The sequence below is a fragment of the Chrysochloris asiatica genome, unplaced genomic scaffold (assembly GCF_000296735.1).
Source record: "Chrysochloris asiatica unplaced genomic scaffold, ChrAsi1.0 scaffold00026, whole genome shotgun sequence".
NCBI lineage: Eukaryota > Metazoa > Chordata > Mammalia > Afrosoricida > Chrysochloridae > Chrysochloris > Chrysochloris asiatica.
This window is the reverse complement of record NW_006408544.1, coordinates 9700439-9720558: the sequence shown is the minus strand read 5'-3', so window position 1 is coordinate 9720558 and position 20120 is coordinate 9700439. Positions and strand designations below refer to the sequence as shown.

General features: G+C 48.8%; 1 protein-coding gene across 1 annotated transcript in view; it reads left to right on the top strand.

The window, feature by feature from the left end:
* Positions 1-20120, top strand: part of TRABD2B (TraB domain containing 2B) — a 377495-nt gene that overhangs the window by 345033 nt on the left and 12342 nt on the right. Inside the window, exons 4-5 of the mRNA XM_006839734.1 lie at positions 2888-3062; positions 19013-19103. Coding sequence (XP_006839797.1) covers positions 2888-3062; positions 19013-19103 — 266 coding nt within the window. The remainder of the gene's footprint in view (positions 1-2887; positions 3063-19012; positions 19104-20120) is intronic.

The following is a 20120-nucleotide window of genomic DNA, read 5'->3' as shown; positions in this document are numbered from 1 at the left end:
TCCTAGTTTATAAGTTGTCTTTTTACTCTTTCGATAACATCCTCTGATGAATAATTGTATCTAACTTTTATCAGGCCTCAATTTTCAATTTTGCCTACTCATGGATTTGTTTCATAGTTTTCAGTAACTGATTTTTCTCCAAAAGTAGGTTGCCTTCCTTGCTTTTCTTCCAAGGGTCCTCTTAGTGAACTCAAACTTCTAACCTTTTGGTTAGCAGCTGAGCATATTAATCATGTGCACCAATTTTAGGGACTTCAGTTGTACAATGTTGTTGTTAGGTTCTGTATATCAATTGCAACTCATAGCTGCCCTATGTACTACAGAATCAAACACTGCCAGTCTTGCACCATCCTCAAAATCAGTACTCTGTTTGAGTTCATTGTTGCACCCCCCGCATCAGTCCATCTCACTGAGGCGCTTCCTCTTTTGATTGATGATATTTAGCTTCTCCATCATCTCTTTAAACAGATGCAGTTGATTTTGTGCCTGTGTATTCCATCATGTGAGGTCCACATGTATAGTTGCTGTTTATTGTGTGGGAAAAATAAAAGGCATTTGCAATAAATAATTCATTGGTCTTGCAAAATTCTATCATGCAATCTCCAGTGTCATTTCTATCACCAAGGCCATGTTTTCCAACCACTAATCCTTCTTGTTTCCAACAAAGTACAATAGTTGACATTTATTAAAGACTTCCTTATGCTAAGTACTTTCCAAAACTGATCTCATTTAATCCTTATAACAATATTTATTACCCCCATATTTCAGATTTGGAAACTGAGTCTGAAAAGCCTAGCAACTTGCTCATTAGAGAGAGGCCACCCAGCTAGTAAGTGGCAAAAGAGGGATTCTGATTCCAGTTATCCTGGAAGTCTGACTTCAGGGCCCACATTTATAGCCACTGTAACTTTAATGCCTCTCAGCTCCTTCATTCATTCACTCATTGAACAAATATTTGTCTTTTGGCACAACATCGTCTCACATTTTTTCCCATACCCAAGGAATGAAGAGAAATTCTGTGAGGGGCGTATTTCCATAAATAACCCTTCAGAATCCTAACCTCTGTTGTGCTTCTCCCCGACTCAGAAGCCTGTAGTGTTTCCTAGAGCGGTGTCAAGTCCAACTATGACCTGTTTTGTCAGGGCAGCCAGTCATCCCTTCCAATGAACTCCATCCCTTCATTTATTCATTTTCCCAACGGTTCCCAGGCATCAACTCTCTTATAGGCCTGACTTGGATCTGATATTGCTGCTACATATAGCTTTGCAGGTTGTGCACTGCACAAACCTAAGGTACACCAGTTGTGTCATTGGCTTGTTCATCCCAGAAAAGTAAATCAGGTCTTTCTGGCACAATAGTCCTATTGTACAGGAATGTCCACCTCGTCTCTCACTCTAGGAAACTTGATCCTTCACCAATGATAACAGAGGCAGATGTCACAGCCTTCTCAGAGTCTCTCAAGGGTCAGTCTTTGTTGACTCCTACGTTTTCCTTAGAAAGACTATTAGCAGTTTGACGGTAGCTCTAGAATTCATGTGGTTGGATCACATGACTCTTCTGAGGACTCAAATCTCAAAGAAATGAGTCTTCTCATGTTAGACTAGCTATTTAATGAGCCATCAGTCAACTGGGCCTTAGATCTTGCGCTTTGGGTTAATGAAGACAGAGAAACAGAAGTGACAATACTAGGTGGAAGAAATTCTGTGAACAAGACCTTAGAAGTTGGAATGGCATTGCTCTTCTCACTCAGTGGCCCTGTGGCTTCCTCTCAGGCTTTATCCTCATTTTGGAAGGGAAGGTGCTGGAACACCGAGACCTGCCATCTAAGTTTATAAGGTTGCTGGAAGTGAAAGAACCCAGGAGGAGGCACTTGTGGTCAAGAATGGGCAGCCCAACTCTGTTCAAGTGTCAATAAACCTTTACTTGTACCAAACATTGAGGAGCCAGGACTAGGAAAAGGCTCCATCCTTCAGCTCAAGGAGTTCTCTGTCTGGTTCAGGTACATGTTGGTGATGCTGTTCCAGCCAGGTGGCTGGGTGTGGAGAGTGGGGCAGAGATGAAAGACCAAGAGGAGGAAAATCCAGGCAATGCCAAGCTAGGTTGTAGAGCAGGCCAGCATTATGGAGGTGAAGTTTTCAAGAAGGAATGGAGTGGTTTGGGTTATGTCCTGAGAGGTGGTGGTGGAAATTGGGAGATAGGAAGACGGTGGTGGCTACCCAGACTCAGACATGGGGAAAATCAAGGGCGCCGGCACCTCCTCTCATCAAGAGGTAGGTTTAATGCAGACCATGACAGACAGCAAACATCAATTCATTAAATCTTTACAAAATTATCAGCCCCATCTTATAAATGAGAAAACAGGCTTAGAAAAGTTTAGGAATCTTCCCTAAGTCACACAGTATCAGAACAGGAACTAAAACCCAGATCAGCCTTATCCTCTACCACATGACCTTTCTGCTGACTGAATTCCTTCTAGGCACCTGCACTGATCTCAATTCTGGAACAAGAACAGTTAACAAGATGAGCATTGCCCCAGTCTTCTAGGTCCACAGGGTCTGGAAGCTGAGGTTACACGGAAGACAGAGACACAGGACAGAATGGTACCCAGCAGCCTGGTGCTCACTAGCTTCACCATTGTATTAGCTGTTAGGCTTTGCACGTATCTCTAGATCCTCACCAATCTTGTTTCCTTCATCTGTAAACTGGAACAGTAATACTTACCTCACAGCCTTCTCAGAAATGAATGTGAAACTTATATAAATCATTTAGCCCCCAGTAGAAGTTGAATTAAGGTAAGTTACCTAGCCTTACTTGAGTTGTGTATGTTTCTTTCAAGTCCACCTTGCTCCATAAAGAATTAAAGGCAGCCTTTGTCTTGCCTTTTCAGCTGCCCAACTTTATCAACACAACCCTTCCACCGCATGAGCAGGTGACAGCCCAGGAAATTGACAGCTACTTCCGCCAGGAGCTGATCTACAAGAGGAATGAGCGGATGGGGAAGAGGGTCATGGCCCTTCTGCAGGAGAACGAAGACAAGATTTGCTTCTTTGCCTTTGGAGCAGGTTTGAGCCAGAGTGGGGAAGGGATGGATTGTTTGCAGAATCCTTAGGACTCAGAGATTTGTTAGATCCTACTTTACCTTTATATCATGAAGGAATCTGTTGAGATCCAGGATGGTGAAGGGAAGCCAACCAACATTCAGTAGTAGAGCTGGAACCCAAATTGAGTTCTCCTGCTGCTGGTCAAGCATTCTTCCATAACGGGTCCTGTGGGCAAGGGAGTTTTGGAAAGTGATTCCTGCTGAATCCAGGACAATCTCTGTAGCTCTCTCCTGTCCCAGGAGCCCATGTTGAGAACCTAGAAATGGAACCAGCTTCTACTATCCAGCGCAGCCTCATCCCACCAAAATGATCCAATGGAGAAAAGGTCAACTCTGGGATCCCAGCATACTGACTCCAGATCTCAACCCAGCCACCTCCAGGCTGCGTAGTGTTGGCATAGTACCCTTTCTGGAGTCCACTGGCATCTTCTATAAATGGGCAATGAAAGCAGTGGCTATTTGATGAATTGAAAAAATCTACCTTATAGAATAAGGAGCTCTGGTACCGTAGTGGTTATGAATCGGGCTGCGAACTGCAAGGTCAGCATTTCGAAACTACCAGCTGTTCTGTGGGAGAAAGATGAGGCTTTCTGCTCCCTTAAAGATTTTCAGCCTCAGAAACCCTGTACAGAGTCGCTATGAGTCAGAACCGACTCCACGGCACATAACAACCACAACAACAACCTTATAGAATTATTGCAAAGATTAGTGATAACATGCAAATAACCTGCCATGTTGTAGGAGCTCAGGATGGCAGCCACCATTGTCATTATTATGACAATCAGTGGGCCGCCATGTAGCATCATAGCCATGTAGAAACATGAACTTGATGGTTTTCTCTGTGGGCATCCAGCCTCTTCATGCATAGTCCAGATGTTCAGATCCAGCGCTTCATCAGCATCTCCCCTCCAGACGTTTTCTTGCTCTCTTCTCTCTTTTCTTCCTTTTTCTCCCCACAGTCTTTCTTCTTTTCTCTGTGGCTATCTCTGCCTAGAACTTGTATATCCATACTGGGATCAGAATATAGCATTTTCCTGCTTTATCAGTCAAGGAACTCTGGTACTATAGTAGATTATGTGTTGTGCTACTAACGGCAAAGTCAGCAGTTTTCATTCATCAGCCTCTCTACAGGAGAAAGATGAATCAGAATCAACTCGGCAAAACACCAACAGCAAGTTCATCAGTCAGATTGTAGTAGCTAGCACGTGATAAGCATTAAGCTCTTGCTCATGTTACCTGTAATTTGGGCTGACTTCACCTTCTCCTTTGTGAAAATAGACTGAGATGGTTTGTGGACATACCAAAGCCCACGCCTATGCTTCATACATTACTGTCATCCTCTGGCCCTTCTTGCGCCTGGCCCATTTCTCTCACACTGTCCAAGCCACATTGAATCAAGTTGAGGTCCAACCCAGAGGAGTCCCTTGGGGCATCTTGATGTTGTAATGGGGTTCACTGTTTTAGGTCAGTCCCCCTAATTCAACCTCCAATACTTCCAGGGCAAGAACCAGTGATACATCTGTCCATGACGTTCTTCCCTGCTCCGCAACCCTCAACATAGTAGAGGCCCCTGGGAGGGACTCAAAAATGGATGAAGCCCCCCTGGGGCAGCCCTTTAAGGGCACCCCTGCAGCTGGACAGAAGGGGTTTCTGGAGCTCAGCCAGAAACTCACATTGATGCTCAGTCACCACCTGTTGTAGCCTTTGGCAAGTCCTTGCCTCTCGCAGCCTAAATTTATCCATCTGAACCAAAGGCCTTAGGACTTGCTTGGACCATCTGTGTTCAGGCTCAGGTTTCAGAGCATGGAGGCATTCCTGTGGGAGGTCCATGAAGATGTCCTGCCCCAGCCGGCATGAGCAGAACCTTGGATGGGCGTATGGAGAGCACTAGGCCACTTACTTGCCAGCTATCCTGGAGACCTATTGAGTCAAGGCAGCTTTGGGGACCCAGGCAGAGATGTGCTTACCAACATACCCTCTCCCTCACCACTCAGTGGCCTTCCCAGCCCTTCTTTCTGTGGGCTTCTGGACAGTATACCCTGTGTGGGAGCAGCGCCACGCAGATTTCCAAAGGGAAGGTACTCTGAGCTCATCTGCCCCCAGGCTCTCTCTTCTCAGGCCCAGGAGAAGCCACCCCATGAGTCTAGTCATTGAGGGAAGCCAGAGAGGCAATCAGTATGCCACAAGCCCACCTGCCTTGGGCAGTGCCTCATTACCCCCCTGTGCCAGGGCCAGGACAGGCCCACCCAAGGTCTGGAGGCAGTTGACTCAAGCTAGTTTCTGTGGGAGAGGAAATGGAAGAGCCTAGAGATGGGCATGGACAATGAAAGCTCTAATTCATGGGGACACAGTTGTCTCTTAAACATCAGGCATCATGCTCAACTCTTGTTTCATCCCCAGCTCCAAATCCATCCATGTCCTGTTGACCGAAAAGACCTCCTACGTCTCCACCCTCTCCATTCCCACTGTCACTGTTTCAGTCCAAGCACCATCAGCTCTAGCTTCCCCACCTTCTCCTGGCCTCCTGTCTGCTCCCCACGGTGTGATTCGTGAATGGTACTGGATCTCCCACCCCGGACTTGAGCTCTGGGAGGACATATTCCATAGTGTAATCATTGGTGAGTGAATGAATGAAAGAGCGAATGAACAAATGAATGCTGAGCAGGCCTCAAGCTCCAGGTATCCTCTAGGTATGGTGAGCAAATTAGGACAGTTGGTGTTATTGGTTGTTGAGTACATTCAGACTCATGGTGACCTTAGGTGTGCTCAGTAGAACTGCTCCATGGCTGTAATCCTAACCAAAGCACATCACCAGGTCTTTTCTTTGGTGGTACCGCTGGGTCAGTTGAAAGCACCACCAGTTAGCAGTCAAGTGCAGACCAGCAGTAAAGTCAAGGCACACTGAACCACCTCAGCTCTCACACACCCATCCTCCGAAAACAACAGATATGGCGTTGCCATGTCCAGATGTTGCTGGCACCTCCTGCTCAGCTACAGTGGACACAGATAACCCACTCAGGACTGTTAATCTACTGTTGACCCAGAGATTTCAAAGCTGGCTTAAGCACTCCCACCTCATCAGAGCTGTGGAGAAACTGAGGTTCCCAGAGGGCAGGACATGAGCAAAGTCCCACAGCAAGTCAGAGACAGTGCCAGGACTGGCCCACTGGCCTATGAGCCGTGGTCCAGGGCTTTGTGTTCATTATGAGGCAGGCAGCCAGCTGAGTAGACCTGTGAAATTCAGCATATGGGCATGGAGTGTGTACACACTCAATCTGTGGTGGGAAAAGGCCACTCCTACCTCATTACATTCTTATGGTCATGTAACTCCCAAGTCCCACATCCGATGACAGCCTGAAGGATTTATGTGCAGGCCAGCCTAGTGCTTTTGGCGGGAGGGTCACCTCCTGCCACCCTGCTCCATCCTCACTCCTGTGGGATGTGTCTGTGTGTCTGTCTCAGGGCCACACCCACTGTAGGACAGCAGGGCTCAGCCAGATCCATCCCCTACCAGGTCCCCAAAGAAGGCATAGGACCCCCCAGGGCCGTGGCAAAGGGCGAGGATCTAGACAAGATGTGGGGAACCTTTTTCTGCCAAAATTTATAACATCATTTGCTGGCTATACAAAATTACCAACTTAAAAATGAGCCTGCTGTCTGTGGCACTGTGATTTAATGCACTGGACCACAAAGTCGGTTTGACCAGCAAGGTTGGTGCTACAAGCTCACTAGATGCTCCTCAGAAACCCTATACAGGGTTGCTATGCGTCAGAACTGACTCAACAGCACTTAATAACAACAGTAGTATTTGGCCAAACATTTCATTAACTCACCCATAATGTGATGGCTGAAACTGAGGTTGACTTGGCAGGGCCAGACCAAACGATTTTGCGGGTCTTATGGCACTGTATGGTAAGCACTGGACCACAAAGTGGGTTTGAACCACAAGGTCGACAGTTCAATCTCAACAACTGCTCCTTGGAAACTCTATACAGGGTTGCTAAGAGTCGGAAATGACTCGATGGCACTAAACAATAACAACATATGGCCTGCGGGCTAGATGTTCCCCACCCAGGTCTAGGGCATTGGAAGTCCGCCTAGTCATCCCCAGGTATGTGACTGCTCATGCCAAGGATGCTCAGTACCAATGTCAAGGACTGTCTCTGGGAAACAGAAGCATGATTCTAAGACACTGGATCTCCCACCCCGGACTTGAGCTCTGGGAGGACATATTCCATAGTGTAATCATTGGCCAAACACATTTGCCTGGTGTCCAAGTCAAGCCCCTGCTGAGACTCTGCCATTCTAGGCCAAGCCCAGCCTCAGAGTCCAGCCAAGAGCCCAAAAGGCTCTGTGACCTGGTATTCTGCAGGGCTAGTGAGCCTGCCCCCATCCTACCCTGCTCCAGAGTCTAGCCCTCAGAGTCTTAGAGGACAGCCTGGGTGGTTCAGAGGGAAGGGTGAGTGTTTGAGAGTCAGGAGGCTGGGATTAAATCGTGTCTCTGGGAGTCCTGGTGTGGCACTGTGGGTTAATGTGCTAGACTGCAAAGTCGGTTTGAACCTCAGGATTGGTGGTTCAAGCTCTCCAAGCGCTCCTCGGAAACCCTATAGAGGGTTGCTATGGGTTGGAATCAGGTTGATGGCCCTTAACAACAATACCAACAACCATTGTCAGCCAAGAGGCCCTGGGAAAGCCATTTCACCTCTAAGAGCCTCAGTCTCTTAGATATGCACTAGACTGCTAACCACCAGGTTGGTGTTCAAACCCACGAACAGTTCCACAGGAGAAAGTTAAGACTATCTGCTCCCGTAACGATTTACAATCTCAGAAACCCTATACATGGTCAGTAAGAGTTGGCATAGACTGGATGGCAGTGGGTTTACCTGTCTTCTAGGAGTGTGCCAGGTAGGCTTATTTGAAACCCTTTAAAGCTCTATTGCATGGTGTGTGGGCTCTTCTAATGAAAACCTTTTCTATGTGCCAGCCACCATTCTAGACTCTTTGATTAACAGCATGCATTAAGTCTTGCTAAACACATTTTGTGGTTGAGGACTGAGGCCCAGAGAGGATGAATGGTTCCCTCCAGACCATACAGGCAGAGTGTGGATTTGAACCCCAGCCTCTTGGGCTCCAGTCCAGGATACTGCAGAATTGGTGATGACCCTGAAGGTAGGGGTGTCCATTAAGCTGGCACATCTCACGAGAGGTATTATTTTTAATATCCGTGGTATTTCTGCAGCTTGGTGCAGTTTGACTGCTTCTGGAGGGAAGCAGGATCAGCTAGCAGATGCACAGGTAGCTGGGCACAGATTAGTGCAATAACTTTAAACAGAAGTCACATCTGAGGACCCAAATGGAAGTCCTGCCTCCGAAGATGTGGTTGTGGCCAGTAAAGGAGTTAGATTCCTACCCTAGAGGCAGTATGCAGGCCCAGAAGGTGAGCAAGAAGAGTGGAGGCTGAGCATAAAGGCCCCCAAAGATTGCCTAGCCCAGTCGTTTCCAGATGTGGGTCCTCAGATTTCCTCTGGTTTACACATAACAGAAAAGTAAGTAGAAGGTTGTGAATTTTTTATAAGCTAAACGTATTCAATTTATAGGCCTATCCTATGTTCTGGAATTGATTCCTTTCTACTGTTTTTGGAGCGAAAACATCCTTTGGGTTTTTTCAATAATCATGGTGATCGTAGAAGGTAAATAGGGTTCTCAAAGTTCTTACCTGGCAAAATTAAAAGTTGGTAACTGTAATGGTCCCTGCCCCTGTTTTTTAAGATGAGAGAGAAGTGAGTAACTTAAAGCATGATGGGAAGAATATAATAGACTAAAAAGGTCAATGATATATGGAAGGGAGGAGGTCCAGAATTCAGAGAAGGCAGGAAGAATAGGAGTCAGAGGGTTTGTGGAAGAAGGTCCCTCTTCACTACTGACCAAAGGGCAGGAAGAAGGAAGCCCACAGAAAGTCTTGGTGGTAGAAAACAGAGCTCTCAACTGATGGCTGCTGATTTGTCTATAAAGTGAAAGGTGAAGTCACCTGTGGGAAGACAATGAAGGTGGGAGGGTTCTTAATCCAAAGAGGACAGACTTTTGACATAAATGCAAGAGAGACTGGCCACAAGAACTGGGACAGAGAAGTCAAATGGGTTTCCTCCTCTAGGCCCAGTGTGACTGACGGCTGTAAAAGCTGATACATCCATAGCAGAGCTCCACAGGAAAGTAGAGAAGCTTAGAACTGGAGGGAAACAATGGTTCTTCATCCTTCCTGATGGCCAGCTTCTCTAACAGAAACCGTCCAGCTGCTGCTGGCCTCTCTGTTCTGCTAAGAATGTCCTTCCTGAGCTTTGTGACCTCCTCTCCAGACTCCCATAGACCCCAGGATTTTCCCACTAGACATCTTCCACACTAGGCCACATACTTCATGAGCACTCACCAAGAAGTGCTCAATTCCTGCTTGTTCAATGAATGAATGCACTCACCATGATCAGAAATCTGTGAGCAAGAGGAGTGCTCAGACCCCACATAACTCCTGGATAGAACTGCTGTCCTCAGCCATCCACACCTTGGGGACCTTAGCACTGTCTAGAAATGGGGTACTTCAGGTTCTTTGGGTACAACCATATAGTCAAAGGTGGGAGAGAAGGGGCCTCATGCTAAGCAGGAGGGGAGGCAGCAAGAAGGGAAAGAAAATAGGTAAGTCAAGGGAAAAAATACACCAAACCAGTTTCCGCCCAGTTGATTCTAACTCACGGCTACCTCGAGCGTTACAGAGTAGAACTGCTACGCTGCACAGGGCGTTCGAGGCTGAGATCTTTCGGGAAGCACACTGCTAGGCCTTTCTTCTGTCTCTGGGTAGGTTGGAACCCTCAACCTTTGATTACTAGCTGAACACTTAACCATTTGCCCCACCCAGGGACTTTATGTCAAGCCCCCCACCCCTCAAAATAAAATAAAATAAATCCATGGTCATTAGTCAATTCTTACTATATTGCTTTTCTGAGACTAAATCTTTGCAAGAGCAGACAGCTTCATCTTTCTCCCAGGGAGTGACTGGTGGGTTTGAACTGGTGACTTTGTGGTTAGCAGCCCAATGTCTAACCCATGGAACCACCAGGGTTCCTTAGAATGGAAAAGGGAAATAGCACGAGGTTATGAAAACTTCTTTCATGTGGCTTCTCGGAGTCTTTCCACCCACCCCTAAGGTTGGCATGATTGGCATTGTTAAGTCAGAACACTGGAGGAGGTGAGAGCCAATTGTCCCCACTTTCCTAGGGACAAAACCCACTCCCACCTTCTTCCCACCTTGGTTTTCTGCCCCTAAGCGCTCAGGGCTGGGTCCAGAGAAACAGTGATGCCCCATGTGGGGCCTTTCTATCTCCAGGAGTGAGAGGACCAGCCCCTTTCCCAGATACTTTCTTCTCTCTTGGGCCATCACCCGGGGCCTTACAGACTCCCCAGACTGGAGCATGAGGCCACAGCACCCGAAATGCTATCAGAATTTCCAACAGTGCTTCAAAGTGCCCTGCCACCCCACCACGTCCACATCTGGCAGTTGGCACGCCTTCTCTGGGCGGCTGCAATCCTTGGCTAGGGTTCTTGTTTCAACCCAGAACAGCTGTCCAGCCAGAGGAAACTCCCATCTGCTGGCTTTTTTCCCACTGGAGCCAACCTTGACCCTTTGGAACAGAGATGCCTCTGAATTTTCTAATCGAGGGGATTGTGCCCACTGCCCAGAAGCTGCCTAGGCAGATCTATCCATAAATGAGGATTTCTGTGGGGAAGGGAAGGAGAAGGCAGTGGGGCACTGTAAATGAAGAGAAAAGATTCAGATCCAGATCACTTGAGTCAAAAACCCAGCCCTTCTCCATAGGAGACATGCACCCAGTTGGCATCAAGACGACTCCAACTCCATGTACGTTGGAGTAGAACTGCACTCCATAGGTTTTCAAGGGCAGATTTCTCAGAAGTAGATTACCAGAACTTTCTTCCAAGGTGCTTCTGGCTGAACTCAAACAGCTGCCGAGCACATTAACTGTTTCCACATCTAGGGTCTCCTGGGATCCATGTAGCATTGGGGAAATCAGTTACTTAGGATGTCTCACCCTCAGATTTCTCCTCTATAAAATGAACACGGGATTCAGTGGTAGACGCAATCATTCCACCAATACCCACTCTTGTGCTATCATTATTTCAGGGTCCCTGAACCTTGTTGTTCTTGTTGTTGTTAAAGTCCGTCAAGTAGATTATGACTCGTAGCAACTCTGTACAGGGGTTTCGAGGAGTGGCTGGTGCGTTTGAACTGTGAACTTTGTGGTTAGCAGTCCAGTGCTTATCCTATAGCGCCATACCAGGGATTCTCAAAGCCCAAGGACAAGATTCCAACACCAAAGAGAGCTGGGCTTTCAGGGCAGAGGAAACAAAACTGGGCTCTGAGGACCAAGTTAGGGCACTCTGGGGAAATCCCAAGGGTCAGGTTTCAGCTTGAAGTGATAGTGATGCTCAGAGCAGTGGGCTCCATCCCTACCCATGTCTGGTTGGCTCACGGGGCTGCTGTGATTCTCAGAAAGGTGCTTCTTGCTTTTGTTGTGAAGGATGAGGGTCATGACTATGGTGGTTCCTATGCTGGGCACCGCTCCCTGCAGTTCACAGAGCCCATTGTAGGATCTTTCTTGGGCTCACCCCATGGTACCCTTGTGTTGGCCTCAAACCATCCTGCACAGACATTACTGGGCTTGGAGAGGTCTCCCTTGGGGGAAAACAGACCAATTCAGACCCATCTTAGCGCTCCCAAGCTTGGCACACAGGGACCCGTATAGGTTGTACAGTGAGAGCTGTTGGCTTCAGGCTTCAGGGTACAGGCTGGTCAAACCCCTGATTTATGCTCTCATCCAGGAGGGACTTAGATGAAGGGAAGAGTACATGAGGGAGGTTTCCTTGTCCCGAAAGCAAATCTTAATTAAAAGATGATCTGGTCCCAGGAAATGAAAGACGCCAAAACTGGGGATTTTAGTAGCACCAAAGGATTGGTTTTCAGGGTCAACAGCCCCAAATCCTAGCCCAGAGAAGCCTGCCCTGTGCCCAGAGAGGCCTGGCCTCAGCAGCTGCTTCTACAGAGTGTCCCTTAAACTGTCATGGCCCCATGCCACAGCGTGGCCTTGGGTAGAACCCTGTGCTGCCTCCTTCTGCCTGGTGACACTGGACAAGGTATTCAACGCCTACTGTTCTGAGGTTAAATGAGCCAGTGACTCATTACAGTCTAAGCACTGGAGAGATGGTAGGGGCAGTTGCTGCTGTCGGTAATTGTTCTCGTCTTTGCATAGTTGACAACAGAGCCTCACCAGCTGAAGTCTCAGGGCTCTTTCTGACACCTGAATTCAAGCAGCTTCTAAAAAGAGCAGGTAATGAAAGCTGATCTAGAGGGCAGGATGTCAGATTCTGGGTCAACATGACCAGTCCAGGGATGCCCAAACAAGCACTCATTGATCCTCTTCTTAAACACCTCCATGAATGTGGACTGGGAGAATGTACTTGGGCCCCTTTGCCTGTCCCACTTCCATTCAGAGCTCCAGGACTGGTTCCTCTATCCCAACCCTCACTATTGTCCACCTGCCCTTCGCTTTACATTCCAACATCCCAGAACCTCTGTTGGGAAAGTCTTCCCTTCTCTCCCCCTTTCTTGCTAATTCTTTCTTGCTAATTCTGCAAGCATGTTTCTGGGATCTCCTCCACTGGGAAGCCTTTGCTGACCCCCCGCCCACCCAGTCCAAGCCAAACTCCTTCCTCTTCAACCCCCTACCTCCATCACTGCAAGTCTCACACTGCCCTGTTGTTATTTGTATGGCCATCTCTCCTGCAGATTGTCATATTCTCAGGGGTGGGGACCGCATGTCTCAGCTTCTGGCACAAGCCTGGGTACAAATGAGGTATCATCTCACTGCTGGCTGGGCAGAAAAGGCCCCAGCCCTGCCCTGGATTGGACTGAAATGCAGGAGACAGGAAATGCCACTCTGCTAGTCTCCCACCCAGACACTTTTTTGTAGGTGAAAAGTGCTGTGGTTCTACCCAAGAGTCCATCCATCCGTTGGTCCATTCATGCAACCTTTCCATCACACTTCCTCAGGAAAATAAACGCCGCTGTATCTTGATATCCGGCCTACCGATCCTGGCAGCTAGATTAGCATTTGAAAGTTTCCCTTGCATTAATTTCAGACGGAACATAAATATGGGCTTGGGATCCCTCTTGCAAGCAGGAGAAAACTGGAAAACCGGTACACTCACAGGAGAGAGAACATGTCTGCTGGCCACACGAAGCCAGAGCTACTTTGGAGCCTTTGTGGGAACATCTGGTTCCCCCCTCCTCCCTCCACCCAGCCCCTCAAAACTGTCTTCAAATTACACTGTTAATTGGTGCATTGTTCTTGCTGAACACTCACACAGTTTTCTCTCCAATCTGGTGAACTTTGGAAGGTACACATGTTCCTGACAATTTCCTGCCCTAAAACATGAACATGGGGATCCCTCGCCACTACAAATACTTCAGAGAGGGTGTTTGGGAATGTGCAGTGAACTAGAACAACTTTGGATGAGAGCCCAAGCTTTGCCTTTTACCATCTGTGTGGCCTTAGGCAAGTCCTGGCTCCTCGCTCAGCCTCAGTTTCCTTATCTGTAAACCGGAAATACCTCAAAGGGAGGATGAAATAAAGTCATGTTTGAAAAACATCTTGTGCTCATGAAACTCACTAAGTATGAGTTTTTGTTCACCTCCTTCAGTAAGCTGGGTCTTGAGACCAATGTGGTCCAACCCCCCATAGGGACACTGAGGCACAAAGAGGGGAAGGTCCTATAGCCAGTTAGTTGGTGAGTCAGGACTGGACCTCAAGTTTTCTATCCTCACCCCAGAATAGGATTTTTTGTTCCATCCTACCTGGTCCATTGGAGTTGTCCATCTATGTTCAAGAGATGTGGAGCAACTGGATCCCTCCTGTATTCTACTCCCCGAGCCTCATGCCTTGGCACAGGCTGTCTGCATCCAGAAGAAGGAAACCTTTTCCTCTGCATTGAAACAGCACAGACACTGCCTGGACACTTCACTCTCCTTTAAGCAAGGTCCTGGCTTAGGTGTCAAAGGAGATGGTCCCAAACCAGCCCTACCATTTTTCAGAACTGTTATCCCTCCTTCAGACATTTTTCTAGTAACTTCTCTTCCCTGACTGCCTTCTCCTCCATCTCCATCTGAATCCCACCCCTCCTCCAGGAAGTCTTCCATGATGCCCCCAGTGGAATTACCCTCTCCTCCACCTTGCTTCTTGCTTTCATTGCAGGGTTCACTGTCTTCTTTCTCCTCTTCCTCCTTTTCCCTCCTCCCTCTCTAGGTCTGCCTCTTTGTATCTTTTTCTCCTGTCCTTGTCTCTTCCTGATGTCTTGTTTCTCTTTCTGCCTTTCTCTCTTTGTCCCAGAGTCTCTTCTTTCCACACTCTCCCGACCACTGTCTCTGGAGCTCTGTGTGTCCCTGTGCCCCTTGTGTCTCTCTTCTTGTCTTTGTACTCCCTGCATCTCTCTTCCTCCTCCTTGTTTCTCTCTGAGTGTCTCTGCTTGTCTCTCTGCCTCTCTCTGGATATTTTCTCTCTTCCTGTCTCTGTATGTCCCTACCCCCCACTGCCCTCCCTCTCAGTCCTCCTCTCCACGTCCACACTGCTTCAACAGATGAAATGGAACATGTCTTCCTGCCGAGAGCTGGCCAGAGAACAGCTGTCAGTGCTGGAAGGCACTGCTGAGCAGTGGCCAGGAGACCCAGGGAGCCTGGGCAAGCCACACAGACTAAGCCCCAGTACTGTGGGGCCCCTTTGGAAACATGCCACAACCTTCCCTACAGGTTCCAGGATGGGTGTGGAGCCTTTTACAGGATTTCTGACCTTGGAGGCAAGCCCCAGTCATGTCTGCTTACCCCTGGGGACAGCATGTGCTGAGCCCTGACCCAGGGCGGGTCCACGGGCCAACCAACCTCCTGGGATTGGTGGAATCCGGAGGAGCATCACCAAGGGTTGGGACTGAGGCTGCAAGAGGAGGGGATCTGTGAGCTCAGGTCTCCTGAGGATAGGATGAGATCATGGAAAGGATATGGAATAACGGGTTTTGTCACTCATTCATTCAACAAACCTTCACTAAACCACCACCTTATGCCAGACTTCTCTCTAGCCCTAGGGACAAAGATGAGTCAGGCATGGTCCCTGCCTTCCAAGAGGTCTTCCTTCAGGTCACTTGCAATGACACTGTAGGAAGATCACTCTGGCAGCAGAGTGGAGGGCCAACTAAGGAGAACCAGTAGAGTGGGTCCTGCAGGGATTCAGGCAAGAGATGCTGATCTGAGGAACTGACTGTGGCCATGGCTGAGGCAAGCACCACCAGTTGATGTAGACTCGGACTCATGTGACTCAGAGTAGAACGGTGCTCCACAGGGTTTTCAGTAGTAAATCTTCAGACCTTTCTTCCAAGGTGCCCCTGGGTGGACTTGAACCTCTGCCCTTTCAATTAGCATTAACCATTTATACCACCCAGGGACTCAGATTAACAGCCTGAGCACTTTAACTACCGCACCAATAGGGTTCCTTCTTGGATAAATAAATGAAACCAAACTCATTACCATGGAGTTGATTCCAAATCATTGAGACCCTGTATTAAGGTTTCTGAGTTGGTAAATCTTTAGCATCTTTCTCCCAAGGAGTGGCTGGTGAGTTTGAACCATCAGCCATACGGTTAGTAATCCACTGCATATCCCATAGCTCCACTAGAACCACTTTCTTAGAAAAATGCTGTATTCATTAAGTGCCATCGAGCTGGTTCTGACTCATAGTGACCCTATATAGTGTTGCCGAGGAGCAGCTGGTGAATTTGAACCATCGACCTTGCTGTTCAAATTGACTTTGCAGTCTAGTGCTTAGGGGATGGGAATTTGAAAGAATCTGTTTTGATTGCTTGCATTTTCCCAAGCAGGTGAAGTCTTCTATTGAAGGTCATAAGACAAGCAATAAAGGTCTGAAACTGTTGAGGAGTGGATGAAGGCCCCAGACAGATGTTTGATTAGTTGCTACTTAGGGCCCAGCAGGCATGCTGTGAAGCCTGGGGCAAGGACCCCTGTGGGTGAATGCTTTTTTTGGAGAGCCACACAGCCCTCCGTAAATATTTGGAACTGCTGCTCTGGTACAGCCGGAAACAGGGCAGTTTTCCCTGGCAGCTCTTGAAGTCCGCTGGGCAGACACAGGGACTAGTTTTGGGGTGGGTGTGAGGCCCTTGTCTTTAAACAGGTTTCCATGGAGGCACAGAAGGAATTGCCTCTGTGGCCAGCAGTGGATTCCTAGAGCTGCTGGCAGGAAGGTCCTGCAGCCGGTACCCTGGTGGCTGTCACTCCGAGCCTCCTTTCAGCTCCCCTGACTGTGTTCTGGGGGCAAACAAGAGTGACGTGCCTCGGTGGCCCTGGCCCCACTGTAGGGGGGAACTGTTCATCTTTCAAGACAGCACTCCGAGTTTTTCCAAAGGACACCCAATTTTTCTTCCTCCTTAGAGTGTTACAGCCATCCCTAAATCTCTGTCAAAGGGAAAACTGAGGCTAGGACAGGGAATTCACTTGCTCAGGATCACACAGAGTGGGAGACTTGGTCTGTTCTGTCTACAAAGTGCTGGGCAGGGTCAGAGCTGTATGCCTGCATTGTCTTTATCGCTGCTGCTGTCAGCTTCCCAAACATGCCTTACTATAGCTGGCCTCCAAGCCTCTGCACATGCTGTTCCTACCCCTGGGTGCCCTTCCATTCCCATCCTCACTAGTAAATTCTCCTCCCATCCGATAGCTAGCAATATCTCCTTCAGAAAATCTGCCCTGAGTCCCAGGTTGGACTAGATGCCCCTATGTGTCCCCTCGCCTCCTGTGTTTCCCTCTGCTTAGTCCTGGGTTGAAACCACCTGATTCTCTAGACTGAGTGTTGGGCCAGGACCACTGCCCAGAACAAGATATGCACTCAGTCATTGCTTGTTAAAATGAATGACGTAAATGAAGGGAGGGAAGGACGGAGTAAGGAAAAATATATTTCTATAAGGGTAGCTGGAGTCAAACAAAAGCCTTCCTCAGAGCTTGAGAAGACCATAGGTATCCGACAGCCCAGCCCCTCCATTTTGCAGCGAGAGAAACTGAGGGCATCAGAGGGGAAGACTCTGCCCAAGATCTCAGAGTGTGTATGGCAGATCCTGGTCTAGAACCCAAGTGCCGCTTGCTGAGTCCCGTGCATTTTTGCAGTGACTCTGAGGTGCAAGAACAGTGGCAGGCCAGTTAGAGCAAACTTACTGGGCTGTGAGACCCTAGGGAGTCACAGAGATAGCCCAGTGGTGCTGGAAAGCTGGAGGTGTATACGCTGTGTCCAACCACAATGCAGTCCCAGCCTCGCCCCCTTTCCATGGAATCTCTCCATCCCCTGCAGCTCGTCCACTTTCTGTTCTCCTCAGACCTCCCTAGGGCTGTCAACATGCTGACCTTCCAGCTTCCCACCTGTCACCACCCGTCACAGGCAATTAGAGTCAGAGAGCCGAGTTTTTCCCCCCAGCCCAGGCTCTGGGATGAATGGTGAGCAGGAGGAGAGAGTCTAGTCTGCCCATGAGTGGGGCTGCAGAGCCAGCCAGCCACCCCTACTCTTCTCCACATTGAACAGGAGGAAGACTGAACCCCAGAGAGGAAGAGGGTTTGGCAGTGTGCTGACTCCCAGCCACTGCTATGTCTGCAGTTCATTGGGTCTGAGGACTCTTCTGAACCAGAGTCTGGGAGAGCTTCGTTTTGTCTTCTCAGACTTAAGCCTGTATCTGATGAGAAGGGAATTCTGCACCAAACCATTCACTTCTTTACCCTTAGCGCCCAGCACAGAGCAAGTGCATCCTAAGTGAATGAATTAATAATGGGCAAGGAAGCTAGTGGAGACCACCTCCTTTCCCCCACACACAGCTAGGTTTCCTCTGGAGGGTTCAGTTCTATGTTTGCACCTCCTTTATGCTGCTGTCTTTGTCAGTGAGGTTTGTCAATCTTCCCTGATGAGATTTTACCTCTCTGAGTCCCCTGTGACTATCCAGATCCTGGTCGCCATAAGTATTGGATGAATGGTGAATAAATGACTCTAGGAATGCTTGGACCCCGTTACATGCACAGAACATGTGCAGGGCAATGGAACCATGATCCAGGAAACAGACACCAAGAACCTCACTCCTGCACTAAGGGAAGGATGCAAGAATTGCAGCTGGAGCTTAGAAGGATGAGCACAGATGGTTGGGGGGTTCAAAGCAAGTTTCTCATGGGGCGTTCTGAGTTAGGCCTTGTGTGACTACAGGGATCTGTCCCAGCCTGGACTGTCCATGTCCAGGTCTGGGGTCAGCTCAGTGATACAGTAGGTAATGCTTGTAAGTCCTTGTTGTTGTTGTTAAGTGCTGTGGAGTCGGTTCCGACTCATAGCGACCCTGTAATAGGGTTTCCGAGGCTGTAAATCTTTACGGGAGCAGAACGCCTCATCTTTCTCCCGCGGAACAGCTGGTAGTTTCAAACTGCTGGCCTTGCGGTTCATAGCCCAATTCGTAACCACTACGCTACCAGAGCTCCTTGTAAGTCCTTACTACATGCTAAACACTGTTCCCCGATATTCTCACAGCAACCATGGAGTTTGCTACTACCATTATTTCCACTTAACAGATGGGGAAACTGAGGTTCAACTGGAGAGCAACAGCAGGACTTGGGCCACTTCTTGCCCAGTATGTCATGATGCCTCTGAGAAGGCCGAGGCCTCTACTTTGATATAGGTTACTGGCTCAGGCACAAACCCAGGGATGACCCAAGACCATGCCCTGTTACTGGTAGCCTGGCATGTGTCTGAAACCACGCTGTCTCTTGTGTTCCAGGTCACTTTCTGGGGAACAACACTGTCATCGACGTCCTGCGGCAGGCAGGGCTGGAGGTGGAGCACACACCCGCAGGGCAGGCCATCCACAGGTAAGCAGCCGGGCATCTGGAGCCTGTTTGGACAGGCTGGGCTGCTGCTGCTAGCACACCATCCTGCCTGGCCACAGGGCATGTGTGCAGCTCAAATACACAGGGAGAGCTGTAAAGAGGCCTCTGGTGAGGTAGGGCCTTGTAGGGACCTGGGAAGCCAGCTGTTATCTGGACCTAAAGTGGACAGGGCTGGGCTTTTGGGATACTGGGAAGACAGCTTTTGTGAATCTTGGCAGGAAGACTTGGCCAGGGTAGTGGCAGTGGACATGGGAGGGTCATTAGGATTTCAGACACAGTTAGCATTAGAGACTGGTTATTGGGTGGGGGTGGAAAGACTTCATAGGTCTCCTGGAAGACCAAGTAAATGTCCGGGCTGGGATTCAGGATGGTACCAGGGAAGGAAGAGCAAGTGGCCTGGACTCTTCCTGTGCCCCAGCCCACTCCCACTACAGCCTTACAACCCCACTCACACCCAGGGCCTCACCTTGCTCTGACCCTGCTTTCTCCATTGCTGCCTCTTACTCATGTCCCCTACCCTTAGCCATCTTGCCAGACACACCATTCCTCTCAAGCAGCCAAAGAGTGGTTACACCCTCTTTCTGTTGGGGTTTCCTGTCTCCTCTACCAGACTGAGAGTTGGCCGAGGGCAGGAACCAGCTCTGACCCATGTGTGGCCTGGCCTGGTGGAGTTTCTGCAGTCCAGGATCAGTGTGATTTCAGCCCCTGCTTCTGATGTTACAAGACCCAGAGCCCCAAACAGAGGACAAATAACCATTGTGAATATTTATTGACCTCTCACTCTACTGGGCTTGAAACACTTAACTCATTTCATCCCCACGACCACCCTGATTATCCCCATCTTATTGTTGAGGAAACTGAGGCCCAGAGAGGTGAAGTAACTTGCAAAAGGACACAAAGCACATGTAGGTAGGAGAATGAGGCTTCAAACCCAGGCAGATGGCTCTCTTCTGGAGCAGGCGGAGGGGAGGCCTGGGCCCAGAGAAATGTCACTCAGCG